This window comes from Somniosus microcephalus, chromosome 6 (assembly GCF_052327205.1).
Source record: "Somniosus microcephalus isolate GS21.2 chromosome 6, FLI_Smic_1.0, whole genome shotgun sequence".
In the NCBI taxonomy this organism is placed as follows: domain Eukaryota; kingdom Metazoa; phylum Chordata; class Chondrichthyes; order Squaliformes; family Somniosidae; genus Somniosus; species Somniosus microcephalus.
This window is the reverse complement of record NC_140992.1, coordinates 38,925,436-38,940,861: the sequence shown is the minus strand read 5'-3', so window position 1 is coordinate 38,940,861 and position 15,426 is coordinate 38,925,436. Positions and strand designations below refer to the sequence as shown.

General features: G+C 47.2%; 1 protein-coding gene across 3 annotated transcripts in view; it reads left to right on the top strand.

Annotated features, from left to right (window-relative positions):
- vwa5b2 (von Willebrand factor A domain containing 5B2) overlaps positions 1 to 15,426 on the top strand; it is a 135,375-nt gene that overhangs the window by 71,322 nt on the left and 48,627 nt on the right. For all 3 annotated transcript variants that reach the window (XM_085990062.1, XM_085990061.1, XM_085990063.1), the window contains exons 10-12: positions 5,147 to 5,349; positions 8,681 to 8,795; positions 10,833 to 11,018. In XM_085990062.1, coding sequence (XP_085846188.1) covers positions 5,147 to 5,349; positions 8,681 to 8,795; positions 10,833 to 11,018 — 504 coding nt within the window. The remainder of the gene's footprint in view (positions 1 to 5,146; positions 5,350 to 8,680; positions 8,796 to 10,832; positions 11,019 to 15,426) is intronic.

Here is a 15,426-nt window from a genome sequence, read left to right as displayed (position 1 = left end):
TCAACTGGCAAAAAAAAGCACCAGACCGGAAGATTGGGGGCAGTACAAGATACAGCAAAAGAGGACAAAGGGATTAATCAGGAAGGGGAAAATAGAATACGAAAGTAAACTTGCAGCAAACATAAAGACAGACTGCAAAAGCTTTTATCGGTATATCAGGAGGAAAAGACTGGTAAAATCCCAAGTCGGTCCCTTGCAGTCTGATTCGGGAGAACATATAATGGAGAATAAGGAAATGGCAGACCAATTAAACTCATACTTTGGTTCTGTATTCACAAAGGAGGACACGAATAACCTCCCAGGAATATCGGCAAACATAGGGACTAATGAGAGGGAGGAGCTGACAGAAATTAGTATATCTAGGGATATGGTGCTGGGTAAGTTGAGGGGACTGAAGGCCGACAAATCCCCGGGGCCTGATAAACTACATCCTAGGGTACTTAAGGAGGTGGCCCTGGAGATAGCAGATGCTCTAAGGATCATCTTCCGGAACTCCATTGACTCGGGAACAGTACCCGTGGATTGGAGGGTAGCTAATGTTACCCCAATATTTAAAAAGGGGGGTAGAGAGAAAGCAGGGAATTATAGACCAGTAAGCCTTACATCGGTTGTGGGCAGAATGCTAGAGTCCATTATTAAGGATAAAATAGCGGAGCACTTGACAAATGGGGAAAGGATCGGACAGAGTCAACATGGATTTACAAAGGGTAAATCGTGTTTGACTAATCTGCTGGAATTTTTTGAGGAAGTAACTGGTAAAATAGATGGGGGAGAGCCAGTGGATGTGGTGTACCTTGACTTCCAGAAAGCCTTCGATAAGGTTCCACACAAAAGATTATCATGCAAAATTAAGGCTCATGGGATTGGGGGCAAAGTATTAACGTGGATAGAGAACTGGCTGGCGGATAGAAAACAGAGAGTTGGAATAAACGGCTCGTTTTCGGAGTGGCAGGCAGTGACCAGCGGGGTGCCGCAAGGATCTGTCCTGGGACCCCAGCTGTTCACAATATATATAAATGATCTGGATCAGGGAATTGGATGCAATATTTCCAAATTCGCTGACGACACTAAACTAGGAGGAGGGGTGGGCTCTGATGAGGATGTCAGGAGGCTACAGTGCGATTTGGACAGGTTGGGGGAATGGGCGGATATGTGGCAGATGCACTATAATGTGGATAAATGCGAGGTTATCCACTTTGGGGGTAAAAACAGGAGGGTAGATTATTATCTAAATGGCAATAGATTGGGAGATGGGGAAGTGCAGAGGGACCTGGGTGTTCTTGTGCACCAGTCACTGAAGGAGAGCATGCAGGTGCAACAGGCGATTAAGAAGGCAAATGGTATGTTGGCCTTCATGTCAAGGGGGTTCGAGTATAGGAATAGGGATACCTTACTACAGCTGTACAAGGTGCTGGTGAGACCGCATCTGGAATATTGTGTACAGTTTTGGTCGCCCCATCTGCGGAAGGATGTTCTTGCCATGGAAAGAGTGCAACGGCGATTCACCAGGCTGATACCTGGAATGGTGGGAATGACCTACGAAGAGAGATTAAATAGTTTGGGCTTGTACTCACTGGAGTTTAGAAGATTGAGAGGGGATCTCATCGAAACATATAAAATTATGGCAGGCCTGGACAGGCTGAATTCAGAGAGAATGTTTCCAATGGCCGGGGAGCACAGAATCAGGGGCCACAGTCTAAAAATAGCGGGCAAATCATTTAAAACAGAGATGAGGAAGAATTTCTTCACTCAAAGAGTGGTGAGCCTGTGGAATTCCCTGCCACAGAGGGCTGCGAAGGCTAATTCAATAAATATTTTCAAGAGAGAATTGGATATATTTCTGAAGGCTAAGGGGATTAAGGGTTACGGAGAAAAGGCGGGGACGGGGTACTGAACTGGTAAGATCAGCTATGATCTCAGACGAAGATCAGCCATGATCTCATTGAATGGCGGAGCAGGCTCGAAGGGCCGAATGGCCTACTCCTGTTCCTATCTCTATGTTTCTATGTTTTCAAGGGGAGACTGGATAGGTACTTGAGGGAAATAAACTTGCAGGGCTACGGGGATAGAGCGGGGTAACGGGACTGACTGGATTGCTCTACAGAGAGCTAGCACGGACTCGATGGGCCGAATGGCCGCCTTCTGTGCCGTTATGACACTATGGGGGAAAAATTCAGTTGTTTGCGCCTCCCGTTAGCGCCTTAAGAGGGCGCTAATGGGGCGCAAAGCAACTAGTGCCCGGGCGCGGCGATGTTTGCACTGTTTGCAAAATTAACTAGACATTTTGCAGCGGCGCTAAACACTACAGCCACGATCTCCTGCGCCGGCAGATCGTGACATCAGTCGAGTGCGCAACGCCCCATTAGCGTCCCAGACTGGATATTGAGTGATGCCCCCTGCCTTACTGCCTGCCGCTAGCAATGACAGGTTGAGGGGAGCATTATGCTGTCAGAAAGGGACTGGGGGAGCGCTATTTAAAGGCGACCACTTCCTGCCTTTTTTGTCGGTGACATTTTTGCACCACGCATTCTGAGAGAGAGAGAGAGAGAGACTTCTGGAGAGATTCAACGCTGTGTGAAGGAGTTTGCAGGTTTATTTTGATTTGCCCTTCCTTGCTTTGCCAGCCGCTCTGAGGTAACGCCTCGCTCCTCAGCCTTTGCGCCTTAAGACAGGTGTGAAGCGCCTGATTTAGCGCTCCAATCACCTCCAGGGGCGATAAAAGCCAAGTTTGCTGTCAGAGGCGATAATTAGCGTCAGGCGCTAAACTTTGCGAATGGCCGATAATGGCGCCCCAAACGGGGCGATACTGAATTTTTCCCCCTATGGCTTTATGGCCGGAATTTTGCCGGTCCTCAGAGTGTAGGATTGGAGGTGGGATCGCTGTCAAAATCGCAAAGTTTGACAGCGGGTAGGAAACCCGCTGTTAACCTGCCTCCAATCAATCTTCCCAAGTGTCGGGTCCCCGATTTGCACAAGGACCCGACACCTAGTGACGGGAAGAGGATTATAGCCACTTACCTGTCTGTTACCAGGTACGTGATACTTGTTAACAGGCTCTTTTTGAATTTTGCCGCTTCTGCCTCGGGTTTCCTGACGTCCGGACACCATGCCAGGTAAGTGTGGCATGTTGTGAGTCTGCTGTAATGTTTCTGCATTGATGACAGCTGAAGAAGTGGTGTGAAGAAAATGTTGGGAAATTCATTTTTAATGTATTTAAACTTTTCTGTAGGTAACAAGTTTTGAATTGGCTGCCTAGTCCCACCTCATTGGGAGAACCTCTCTCACCAGTGACAGATTGCTTCTGTAATCTCACCTGCAGCTGCCATCTGTTCTAGCCTAAGGAGGGAGTCATTGGAGAGCCTGGGTGTAAGAGCTCACCTTTGTACAGTGATTGTTAGAGTTTGCAGCACCTCAATGCTGTCAAACACTGAGAAATGAGCTGTCAAAGAAAAATTGTGCGCGCTCCCTTTAAGAAAACCGGCAGATGACGCGTCATCAAATGACGTCACCTGACCGGCTTCCTCTGAATTGGCCGGCAAGCCCGCAGGGCGGGCTAACAAGGTCAATCGACGTAAAATCACATCCGTGGGCCGGATGCAGTTGGGGATGGGACTGGAACCTGGAAACCAGCTGACTCGCTCCCAAGCCGCATCCATTTGCAAAATCGCGGCCTATGACTCTAATGTGATGTTGCAATTTAGAAAATCTATAAATTAACAAACCTGTAATAAAATGACAGGATCATGCAGCTTTAAGATATGCAATTTCTAAAAAAAGCCATTCTCACAACAGTAGAAACAAAAGGTAACAGGTATACACACTTGCTGACTGACCCCATATATTTCCAGAATGTTCTATTTTCTTAACAGTCATTAATTGCAGAGAATAATTAGCATTCTCCTGTTTTTCATTAAAAGAGTAATTTCACCATCTGAATGTTACCCAGTGGCAAATTTTAATACTTTATTTATCACATACTGGAAAACCGCTGGACAAAAGCCACCGCTTATAGAATCATAGAAATTTATGGCACAGAGGGAGGCCATTTGGCCCATCGTGTCTGTGCCGGCCAAAAAAGAGCTATGTAGCCTAATCCCACTTCCCAGCTCTTGGTCCGTTACGGCACTTCAAGTGCATATCCAAGTACTTTTTAAATGCGATGAGGGTTTCTGCCCCCACCACCCTTTCAGGCAGTGAGTTCCAGACCCCCACCACCCCCTGGGTGAAAAAAGTTCTCCTCAATTCCCTGCTAATCCTTCTACCAATTACTTTAAATCTGTGCCTCCTGGTTATTGACCTCTCTGCTAAGGGAAATAGGTCCTTCCGATCCACTCTATCTATCTAGGCCCCTCATAATTTTATACACCTCAATTAAATCTCCCCTCAGCCTCCTCTGCTCCAAAGAAAACAACCCCAGCCTCTCCAATCGTTCCTCATAGCTAAAATTCTCCAGTCCTGGCAACATCCTCGTAAATCTCATCTGTACCCTCTCTAGTGCAATCACATCTTTCCTGTAATGTGGTGACCTGAACTGTACGCAGTACTCTAGCTGTGGCCTAACTAGTGTTTTATACAGGTCAAGCTTATCTGGGCACGTGGTAAAGCCGCATGGCCACATATCTAAAAATTCCCCTTAATATGCTTAAAATGGAAATTTTGCTGCTTTTTCCTTGGCCCATAATTGAAAATAAAACCCAACTCCTTTAAACGTTTACAGTTTCAGTTGGAATAGTAAAACTTTTAATATTTCTAAAAATTTCTCTTTTCAGATACCATTTTTGAAACATTTTATTCAGTTACTTGAGAGGGTGAGATGCAGTCTGAGCTTCCCATCTTTCCACAATAGCCGACAATGGCCAGCGGAACGCAGTCACAATTTCAGATATGCTGGACAAAGCCCGTTTCTCATTTTTCCCTTGTTGGCAGAACACTTGATTGTCACTTGATGCTCTACCTGAATCTCTGAGACTAATCCAACTGAGGTCACCCAGTAAACCCCAACGAGCAGTACCCATGATATTTTGACTTGTAATCAAATATCCAAGCATTTGAAGTTATTAGGTCACATGTTTATATAATTCCTTCTCTATAAGCTTACCTGCATTTTCTAGAATCTCTGGGTAATGACTTTTTTGCTTGTTTAAAGGAGACCTTATCTTTGGCCTGTGAGTATGTTCAGAGGATGAGGGCTGACATGGGTGGCACCAATATTCTTGGTGCTTTATCCTGGATTTTCAAACAACCAGTGCATCGTGGGTATCCTCGGCAGCTTTTTATTTTGACTGATGCTTCAGTGAGCCATGCTGGGAAAATTATAGAACTGGTACGAAAAAATGCAAGTTCTGCAAGGTACTTTTGTTATATTTCTTTTGTATCTCGGTTACATTAGATGAAATATTAATCTCCTTTGTGCTACCAATTGATCCCAACCCTTATCTCAAAAGAGATCTGCACATTCCATCTCTGTTTAATTCCTTCTCCATTTCTATTGTGTCAGCCAGTGGTTTAGTTGGTAGCACCCTTGCTTCTAAGTCAGAAGGTTGTGAGTTTAAGTCCCACTCCAGAGACTTGAGCATAAAAATCTGACACTCCAGTGCTGTACTGAGGGAAAGCTGCACTGTTGGAGGTGTCATCTTTTGGATGAGACGTTAAACTGAGGCCCCATCTACTCTCTCAGGTGAACATAAAAGATCCCATGGCGCTATTTCGATAGAAGAGCAGGGGAGTTACCCCTGGTGTCCTGGCCAATATTTATCCCTCAATCAACATCACTAAAACAGATTATCTGATCATTATCACATTGCTGTTTGTGGGAGTTTGCTGTGCGCAAATTGGCTGCCGCGTTTCCTACATTACAACAGTGACTACAATTCAAAAAGTACTTCATTGGCTGTAAAGCGCTTTGGGACGTCCAATGGTCGTGAAAGGCGCTATATAAATGCTAGTCTTTCTTTCTATTACTCACTTCTTGAACATACTTGCACATAATGCAACATCCTGTGTAAAGATGACAATTACAAATAATGAGTTAATGCTTTCTTTATTATCCTATAAACTCTGAAGAGTTCCATAGCAGGAAGGCTGAAGGGAGAAATAATACAACTGGGTTACAGTCTATCTCTAAAGGACTAAAGACACTGCCACCAATGATTCAGAGTGCAAATGCTGCAATAAATCCCCTTACTATGCAATTCCAGCATGTTTGCTCCAGTGCTATTTTTCTATTTTAAAATGTTTGATTTTTATTCTTTATTAAAAATGCTGAAAGTCTCTCCATCTGACAGAGTCTGATCTCTTGACTCAGGGCTTCTCAATGACCTTGGTTTTATTTAACTCAAAAACATTTTTGTCTACTTTGTTATGAGCTGAGTGAGGTAATTTCCTCACAGACATCATTTCCCATGATCGGCATAAAAGAGTAACAGAAATCTATTTAAATTAAACATTCTCACCCATCCATGGGTCGGAAGCTATATTTCATTTTACTGAATGATATACATTTTTTAGTATGCGGAGATGAAGCACATTATCAGCTCTGTGTGATATATTTGAGTGTATGATAGTGAGGTTCTATTACATTCCTTTATAATTGCAGTTTGATTTTGCTGTTTGATTTTGCTCAAAACCACATGTAGCTCACATTAAAGTTATTACTAGTTCTTATAGTTGCCACCATGGCACAACACCAATTTCTATAAGATTAAATTTTCAAATAAATTCTTATCAAACTTCTAGGGTCTGATTTTAAGTCTCTCGGCCAGATGGGAATGGGATAGTGGCGGCCTGAACATCGTGACGCTGTTCTTACTGTTCTGTTCCTGCTCCAATCCCGGAATTTATCTGTGGTGGAGCTTTTGCATTTCCCGACCCCCCCCCCCCACCCCCGACCCCCACCCCCCGGCCCAAGTTGCCTGTGAGTGCCTGAACGTGCCGGGATTCTGGAAGTGAGGCCTTGCCTTCAAACTGGCTCAGGCTTCTCCCCAGGGACATCAGCAAGTGATCCCCTGCTTGAAGTCTGCCCATGGTTAAAATCTCTACATTCAAACAATACGACAAATTAGTAGTTTGAGTGGTTTCAGTATCCTGTGGCGGTAGAGCACCAGCCTTCTATTTGAGAGCATAAGAATTTAAACCTCACCTTGGCTGCTGAACTTGCCTTTCCTTTCTGTTTGAGGTTCAATAATTCATAATCAAGTCTTTCAATGGCATTCCCCACAGTAATGGTGTGCTACATTTTGGGGAAAAACAAATGGCAAGACCAGTTGTGCCATACAGTAGATTTTGCAAAACTGTATAAGTCATTTGTTTCTTAAGGCCAACAGACTGGTTATTTTGTGAATTAATTATGCAAAGAAAATGAAACAAGATTGACATCGATAGCAGCTGATGGAGTGCTCCTCTCAAAAGCTTCTCGCTTCTCCTTATGACTTTCACAAGCTAACCTAATCCCTTTAATTAAAGCACTATTACTTCAGAGAATCTGTTATTTCACACTATGTATTACATGCGTACAACAACAACAACTTGTATTTATATGGGACATAATAAAACGTCCCAAGGCTCTTCACAGGAGCGTTATCAAATAAAATTTGACACCGAGCCACAAAAGGAAGATGTTAGGGCAGGAGGTAGGTTTTAAGGAGCGTCTTAATGGAGGAAAGAGAGGTAGAGAGGCAGAGAGGTTTAGGGAGGGAATTCCAGAGCTTAAGGCCTTGGCAGCCGAAGGCACGGCCATCAATGGTGGAGCAATTAAATTCAGGGATGCTCAAGAGGCTAGAATTGGAGGAGCGCAGAGATCTTGGAGGATTGTAGGGCTGGAGGAGATTAGAGATAGGGAGGGGTGAGGCTATGGAGGGATTTTAAAACAAGGATAAGCATTTTAAAATCGAGACGTTGCTGAACCGGGAGCCAGCACAGGGGTGATGAATTTTTCCAATGTTACTTGAACACTATATAACCTGTAGGAAATGTGAAACAGTAGGATTAATAATAGGAAGCTTGTGCATGTAAGCATTAATAGCAAATTGCTGTCCATAATTATATCACCTCATTAAAAGGAAAAACCAGCACGGATTGAAAAAGAAGTGACCAATTAACAAAAGCAAACGGTTTTGTAGTTGAGGAGGTGCAAATCTTTGCTTCAGAATTACCAAGCATTCATTTAAAATCCAAACATTTTTACTGTGTGGCGGTGAACTATTTTACTATAGTTTGCCTGTCCTTTCATAACAGTGATCCAAGCTATTCAATTTGATTCATAGATGCTACATCCAATAAGTTTTTAGTACTATTGGTTCACAATGCTCCTTTCATTGCTTGGTTATGAGTAAGAAAGGTGTTGGGAAGGTCAACAAGAGCTCACCAAATGCCTTTAGCTATGAACCAAACAAAAAAGTGCTATTAGAGAAATTTATTAAGTTGGTGTCCAACAGTCATCCATTTGGCTGCTGGTTCCAAGGAAAATGTTATTAGCAAAATTGGCTCCATAACTCTAATTTATACATCTTAAACTGATGGCAGTGTTCAGGGTCAGTAGCATTACATATTCCGAAATTAAGTAAACCTTTCATCTGGCTCATGATTAATATTGCTATCTAGTTTCATTATAATAGTTTTAAAGACAAGGTATAGAAAAAGATGTATTTGTGTTGCCACAACTTTTAACATAACATTTCATTAGATGTTTCAGTTATGGTCTGGGTCCTAGTGCCTGCAAGCGGTTGCTGCGTGGGGTTGCAAAGGTTACGGGCGGAACATTTGAATTTTTCAATGAAGGTGAACGACTACAACCAAAGGTAGGCGGCTGATAATCTTAAATAATGTGTGCATTGACTTTGGGCGATAATGTAAAACGGGCGATATTGGATCAGCCGCCTGGTATACATCTTTCCCGATTTTCGTTATATCATGTTGATTTGCAATCACGGTGCCTTGCTTTCATTTTTGATTTGTAAACTGTATCACATTAATTGGGTCTAATCTTTTGAAAACCAGTATCACTTGTTCTTATTCATTTCTTTAACAGTTTCTTCTAATTTAACGTGCCTTGTGTTGCCCAAGTGATAAGTTCAATACACTAACCTTCTGAGTATCTAGGTTACTGTAATTAAATTTAAATTTAAAATAAAATATGAAACAGGTGATTTTATTTTGTTACATATCTGATTTCGTGATACTTGAAATTCCACAGAACTAGTATAACCCAACAATACAGTTGTTAGGGCTGCAGTTGTCTGACAATTATTCTTTGTTGGTGCCCTGTTTCTTGTTAGTTCAGATTAAATAGTGTAGTGCCTGTCCATGTAGCAGTTGATATAATGTTATCACCAATTTGGAATATTCTTATTGTAGTTAATGTGAACAGGATGGCACTGCTTGGCCCCTAGACGATGTTCACAATTTTTTCATAAAGGTGAATTGCATTGAAGATGAAGATTCAGAAAATAAGGACATGTATAGGACATAGGCAGTGTTCCACTTTCCTTTCAGCGCTGCCTTGGACAGACAGCTGTTAGTTCAATATCCGTTCAAAGAACAGGGTCCATGTAATTACTTATAACATAATGTTCTAGCAATATTTGAAAATAAAATTGAAGAAAAGTAATGTTCACTCAGTCATTCTCTCTTGTAGTTAGGCATGTAGGCCTAGAAATTGGGTTGGGGCGCCAAAGTGGCGCAAAAGTCGCCTGAGCGCAGGATTTAGCGCAGCGATCAGAGTAATTCCGATCGCCAGAAATTCAGTTTCAGTGCCGCTCGAGGGACACGGGACGAGGCTCAAGGCGCTCCATGTCCCTCTTAGGGCGCTGAAACTGATTATCGCAGCGCAACGTGCCACAGCGCCACACGCTGCGGCACGGCACGCTGCGGTACTGCAGGCCTTCCTCCCACTGTTAAGGGGGAGGTGCCTGCAACAGCGCGATCCCTGATCGCGAGTGCCGGCAAATGAGCCCGGCACCAAGGAGAAGTGCCGGGCTCTCGGGAAACAGCCGGCAATGCCGTGGGGGGGTGGGGGGGGTGGTTAGGAGGCCGGGGACGGAGGTGCTGGCAGACGGCCGCCGAAAAAGCAGCCGCCCCGCACCTCCACCTTAACTTGCGCCGCTGCCGGCACAGTGAGGCCCCATGAACCGGGCGCGGGTAGCGAGCGGCGCAACTGCAGCGTTCGCTACCAAATATCGTGAACGGGGCACGAATGGGGCGCTGCGCACACCGATGACGTCATCGGTGGCGGCGCAGCGCAAAAGCCTAACGCCACCATTAGCGCCCCTACTGAATATCGCGGGAGACGCAGCCAGTGGTGCTACAGCCACTGACTGCCTCTTTAGGCGCTAACAGGTGGCGCTACTCACCCAATTTCTCCCCCGTAATACTTAACAACTTATGGTTCTTCAACAACATAGCTTCACTTTTGGTTCCAGATTATATTCACAACAAGGCAAACGATGATCATGAAATTCTACATTGACTTTTTTGGCTTATTTGTTCTCACTAAAAGAACAGGGTTTCCAGCAGTTACTGCTATTATTGTGTTCTTCAAAGATACCCTCAATAATATACATGTAATATTGGGAAAAGGGAGAAACTGTTGAGGCTCTTACTTAAACATATCTGCTTTTAAATCATGGGCTTCAATCATGGGGTCAATTGTGCAACAATTGGTTACACACTCAATCCCAACAAGACCAACTCTCCATGGAATGAAATCCTAATGTACTTAAGGTGACTGTCTTCTGGGAGACACTGTGGGCTAGGTCAAGTGCCCACTGTGTTATCAGTAAAGATTATAGACCAGTATATATGTATTTGAATATTAATGCTGTATTTTTCTCAATCAGTTAATTAAATCCTTAAAGAAAGCAATTGAGCCAGTTATGAGTGACATCACCATCGAATGGTATCTCCCAGATACTTTAGAAGTTCTCCTTTCTCCCAGTGAAATTGGACCTTTGTACCCAGGGGACCATCTGAATGGCTATGGTGTCATTTATGACCTTTCTGGATTTCAAAGGAAGAAGAATGCTGTAAGTCAAGTCTACATTAAGTCTAAATCTTCTCATAATATTCAGGTCAGTGGAGGAGTGGGGCCACTAAGACATGGGAAAGCCAGCCAACAGGGGAGGAAAGTGATGAGGAAAGGAAATTCAGTTCAGTAGGGGAGTGACGATTGAGGCAGGGGAAAGCCAGCTAATGAGTGAGGGGGGGAACAAATGAAGGGGAAATATAACCAGTGAGGGAAGGGGGATGGTGGGTGGTTGCTGTGATTGGGAAGTCCATGGATACATGGAATTGGAATGATTGCCGGATGCCGATCACAGTGGGTGGCGTAAAATAGGATGTCAAAGGCGTGGAGAGGTGCACAAGTCCAGAAAGGACTTCTGGCTGTGAAAAGTGGAGGCGCAGCTTTTCCTGGGGTGTGCAGGGATATTCACTTTGGGAGTGGGATTCAGGCAAGGTGTAGCTGTTAGGGTGTCAGGAGCCCTGGGTATTCCCATTAACTTTCTTTTACTGGGCAGAGTCCTGTGTTGGTTACCATTTCAAAAGTCTCTGAAAGGGATGCAAAAAATTAAAACCAATCTAAAGGGCATGTGAATTTGTTTTTTTTTAAATGGAACAGAACATCAGGAGCTGCTGGACAGCACCATGAATCAGTCCCGACTGTTTGTTACCAGTTCATAACCTGGCCTACAAGAAATTTTCTATGTAAGAGGCAGTTTGTGACAGTGATTGGGGCTCAGGAATACTGCTCACTCGCAGGCACCTGTTGATTCAAAAGAAATGTTTTTGATAGGAGGCTGATTTTCATTACCGTGCTTCAGTAGAAGTAGAAGATCCAAAATGCCAGTGGCAACAGGATCAGGGCACGATCGGGAAGAGAGGTTTATGTAGAGTGAATTGGAGAGCAGGGCAGTAAAGGAAATAGAGACAACTTGCATTTCATTTTTTTTTACCATTTTTATGCAAAATCAGGTGAGGCAACTACAGTACATCAAAGTTTATAAATATGACGGTCAATAAGGATTGTCAAAATACATTGCAATTTTAAATGTTTAGGTGATACAGGGAGACCACAAGAGCCTGTCACATAATGTTAAGTGGAGTTCCCCACAACTTAAGTCAACAACAACAACAACTTGTATTTATATAGCACCTTTAACGTAGTAAAACGTCCCAAGGCGCTGAACAGGAGTATTTTAAGACAAGAAATTTGACAGAGCCACATAAGGATAAATTAAGGCAGGTGACCTTGGTCAAAGAGGTAGGTTTTAAGGAGCGTCTTAAAGGAGGAAAGAGAGGTAGCGAGGTGGACAGATTTTGGCAGGGAATTCCAGAGAGGCCATGGAGGGATTTGAAAACAAGGATGAGAATTTTGAAATCGAGGTGCTGCATAACCGGGAACCAATGTAGGTCAGCGAGCACAGGGGTGATGGGTGAACGGGACTTGGTGCGAGTTAGGACATGGGCAGCCGAGTTTTGGATAACCTCAAGTTTACGTAGGGTGGAATGTGGGAGGCCAGCCAGGAGTGCGTTGGAATAGTCAAGTCTAGAGGTAACAAAGGCATGGATGAGGGTTTCAGCAGTGGATGAGCTGAGGCAAGGGCGGAGACGGGCGATGTTACGGTGGTGGAAGTAGGTGGTCTTTGTTATGCTGCAGATATGTGGTCGGAAGCTCAGTTCAGGGTCAAATATGACACCAAGGTTGCGAACAGTGTGGTTTAGCCTCAGACAGATGTTAGGGAGAGGGATGGAGTCAGTTCTAGGGAACGGAGTTTGTGGTGGGGACCGAAAACAATGGCTTCGGTCTTCCCAATATTTAATTGGAGAAAATTTTGGCTCATCCAGAACTGTATGTCGGACAAGCAGGCTGACAATTTAGACACCGTGGAGTCGCAAAACATTACGTTCACATCACTACTTACAGGCACACTACCATTAGAATTTTGAGACCACTAGTTCTGCATCTGCCTGCATTTCCTGTTGTAAACTTATTGCCTGTATCATCACACTTCTGCCATCACACTTTTGCCATCATAGTTTTCGTGTCACACTTACTTGAATGGCCCAAAGTAAAACAGCAGGTTATCAGAACTGATTAGCTGGGAATGTAAGAATCAAATGTGAAAAAGTGGCTACAAAACTACAAATGAAACACTTCTATGAGTGATCACTCAGAAGAAGACTTCCTCTGAAAGTGTTACAGTTTATGTGCAAGCATTGACTTATCACATCATCATCTATATATATAAAGCAGCTCTTCTGTCTGTCTGTCCGCCTGGTCTCGATGCGTTTGGAAGTTACAGAGCGTACCGACGCGCGCGTCGCCTCAAAAGAAAGCTTGCGATTCCGGACCGGTCATCGGCGTATTTACGTTTCGGCCGGACAAAAATCCCGCCCGCGGTATCCCAAAAACGTTCAGCGTTCCGCTCATTAGCATCTCATTAGCGACCGTGTGACGTCGAGGTCTTCCTACAGTTGAGTGTCGAGTGACTCGACGATTGACCAATCCTACGCTTCGGTGACCTGACCGGTCGACCAATCGGTGCGTGTGTGGGCGGGCCTTATCCTTCTGAACCGAGGTGAGTGGCCGCCATCTTGATTTTCCACAATTTTTTCCCCCACACTTTCTGTGTGTTAGGGAACTAAGGTAAATATTTGAATTATGTGTTAGGGAATTAATTAACAATTTATTTCAGTTTCATATTGTGTTTAGCAACCCCCCCTCCCTCCTCCTCACCCTCGCGCAGGGGGGACTCGGTGCTGGTCTCCAGGCCCGCTGCAGGCAGGCCTGAAGCTCCAAAAATTTCTCTATCTCTCTCTCTTCTCTCTCTCTCCTTCTCCTCTTCCCTCTCTCTCCTTCTCCTCTTCCCTCTCTCTCCTTCTCCTCTTCCCTCTCTACTTCCCCCTCTCAGGTTTGACGGTGTCGGGGCCCGAAGTGAGCCGCTCTAACGGCCGCCAGCCCGCGGGGTTTCCCTGCCTGCTCCCCGCTCTAACGGCCGCCAGCCCGCGGGGTTTCCCTGCCTACTCCCCGCGGGCCGCCTCGCGCCGCTGGCACTGACCGCGCATGCGCCGCCCGCCCGCGAGAGCCCGCTCTGGCTTTTTTTTAAACGGCAACCACGCATGCGCACGGCCGTTGCGCAGCCGCCTTGACGCCGGCACGCATGCGCACGGCCCCCGTGACGCCAGCACACAGCCTCGTGAGATCGCGGGGGGGGGAGAGCCTCGTGAGATTGCGGGGGGGGGGGGGGGGAGAGCCTCGTGAGATCGCGGGGCGGGGGGAGAGCCTCGTGAGATCGCGGGGCGGGGGGAGAGCCTCGTGAGATCGCGGGGGGGGGGGGGGGGGAGAGCCTCGTGAGATCGCGGGGGGGGGGGGGGGGAGAGCCTCGTGAGATCGCGGGGGGGGGGGGAAGAGCCTCGGGAAATCGCGGGTGAGAGAGCCTCGGGAAATCGCGGGGGGGGAGAGCCTCGGGAAATCGCGGGGCGGGGGGGGAGAGCCTCGGGAAATCGCGGGGGGGGGGGAGAGCCTCGGGAAATCGCGGGGGGGGGGGAGAGCCTCGGGAAATCGCGGGGGGGGGTGGGAGAGCCTCGGGAAATCGCGGGGGGGGGTGGGAGAGCCTCGGGAAATCGCGGTGGGGGGGGGGGAGAGCCTCGGGAAATCGCGGGGGGGGGGGGGAGAGCCTCGGGAAATCGCGCGGGGGGGAGAGCCTCGGGAAATCGCGGGGGGGGGGGGGGGAGAGCCTCGGGAAATCGCGGGGTGGGGGGGGGGAGAGCCTCGGGAAATCGCGGGGGGGGGGGGGGGGAGAGCCTCGGGAAATCGCGGGGGGGGGGGGGAGAGCCTCGGGAAATCGCGGGGGGGGGGGGGGGAGAGCCTCGGGAAATCGCGGGGGGGGGGGGAGAGCCTCGGGAAATCGCGGGGGGGGGAGAGCCTCGGGAAATCGCGGGGGGGGGGAGAGCCTCGGGAAATCGCGGGGGGGGGGGGGAGAGCCTCGGGAAATCGCGGGGGGGGGGAGAGCCTCGGGAAATCGCGGGGGGGAGAGCCTCGGGAAATCGTGGGGGAGAGAGAGAGAGGGTGGGGGGAGAAGAGAGAGGGTGGGGGAGAAGAGAGAGAGGGGGGGGGGGGGAGAAGAGAGAGAGGGGGGGGGGGAGAAGAGAGAGAGGGGGGGGGGGGGAGAAGAGAGAGAGGGGGGGGGGGGAGAAGAGAGAGAGGGGGGGGGGGGAGAAGAGAGAGAGGGGGGGGGGGGGAGAAGAGAGAGAGGGGGGGGGGGGAGAAGAGAGAGGGGGGGGGGGGGAGAAGAGAGAGGGGGGGGGGGGGAGAAGAGAGAGGGGGGGGGGGGAGAAGAGAGAGGGGGGGGGGGGAGAAGAGAGAGGGGGGGGGGGGAGAAGAGAGAGGGGGGGGGGGAGAAGAGAGAGGGGGGGGGGGAGAAGAGAGAGGGG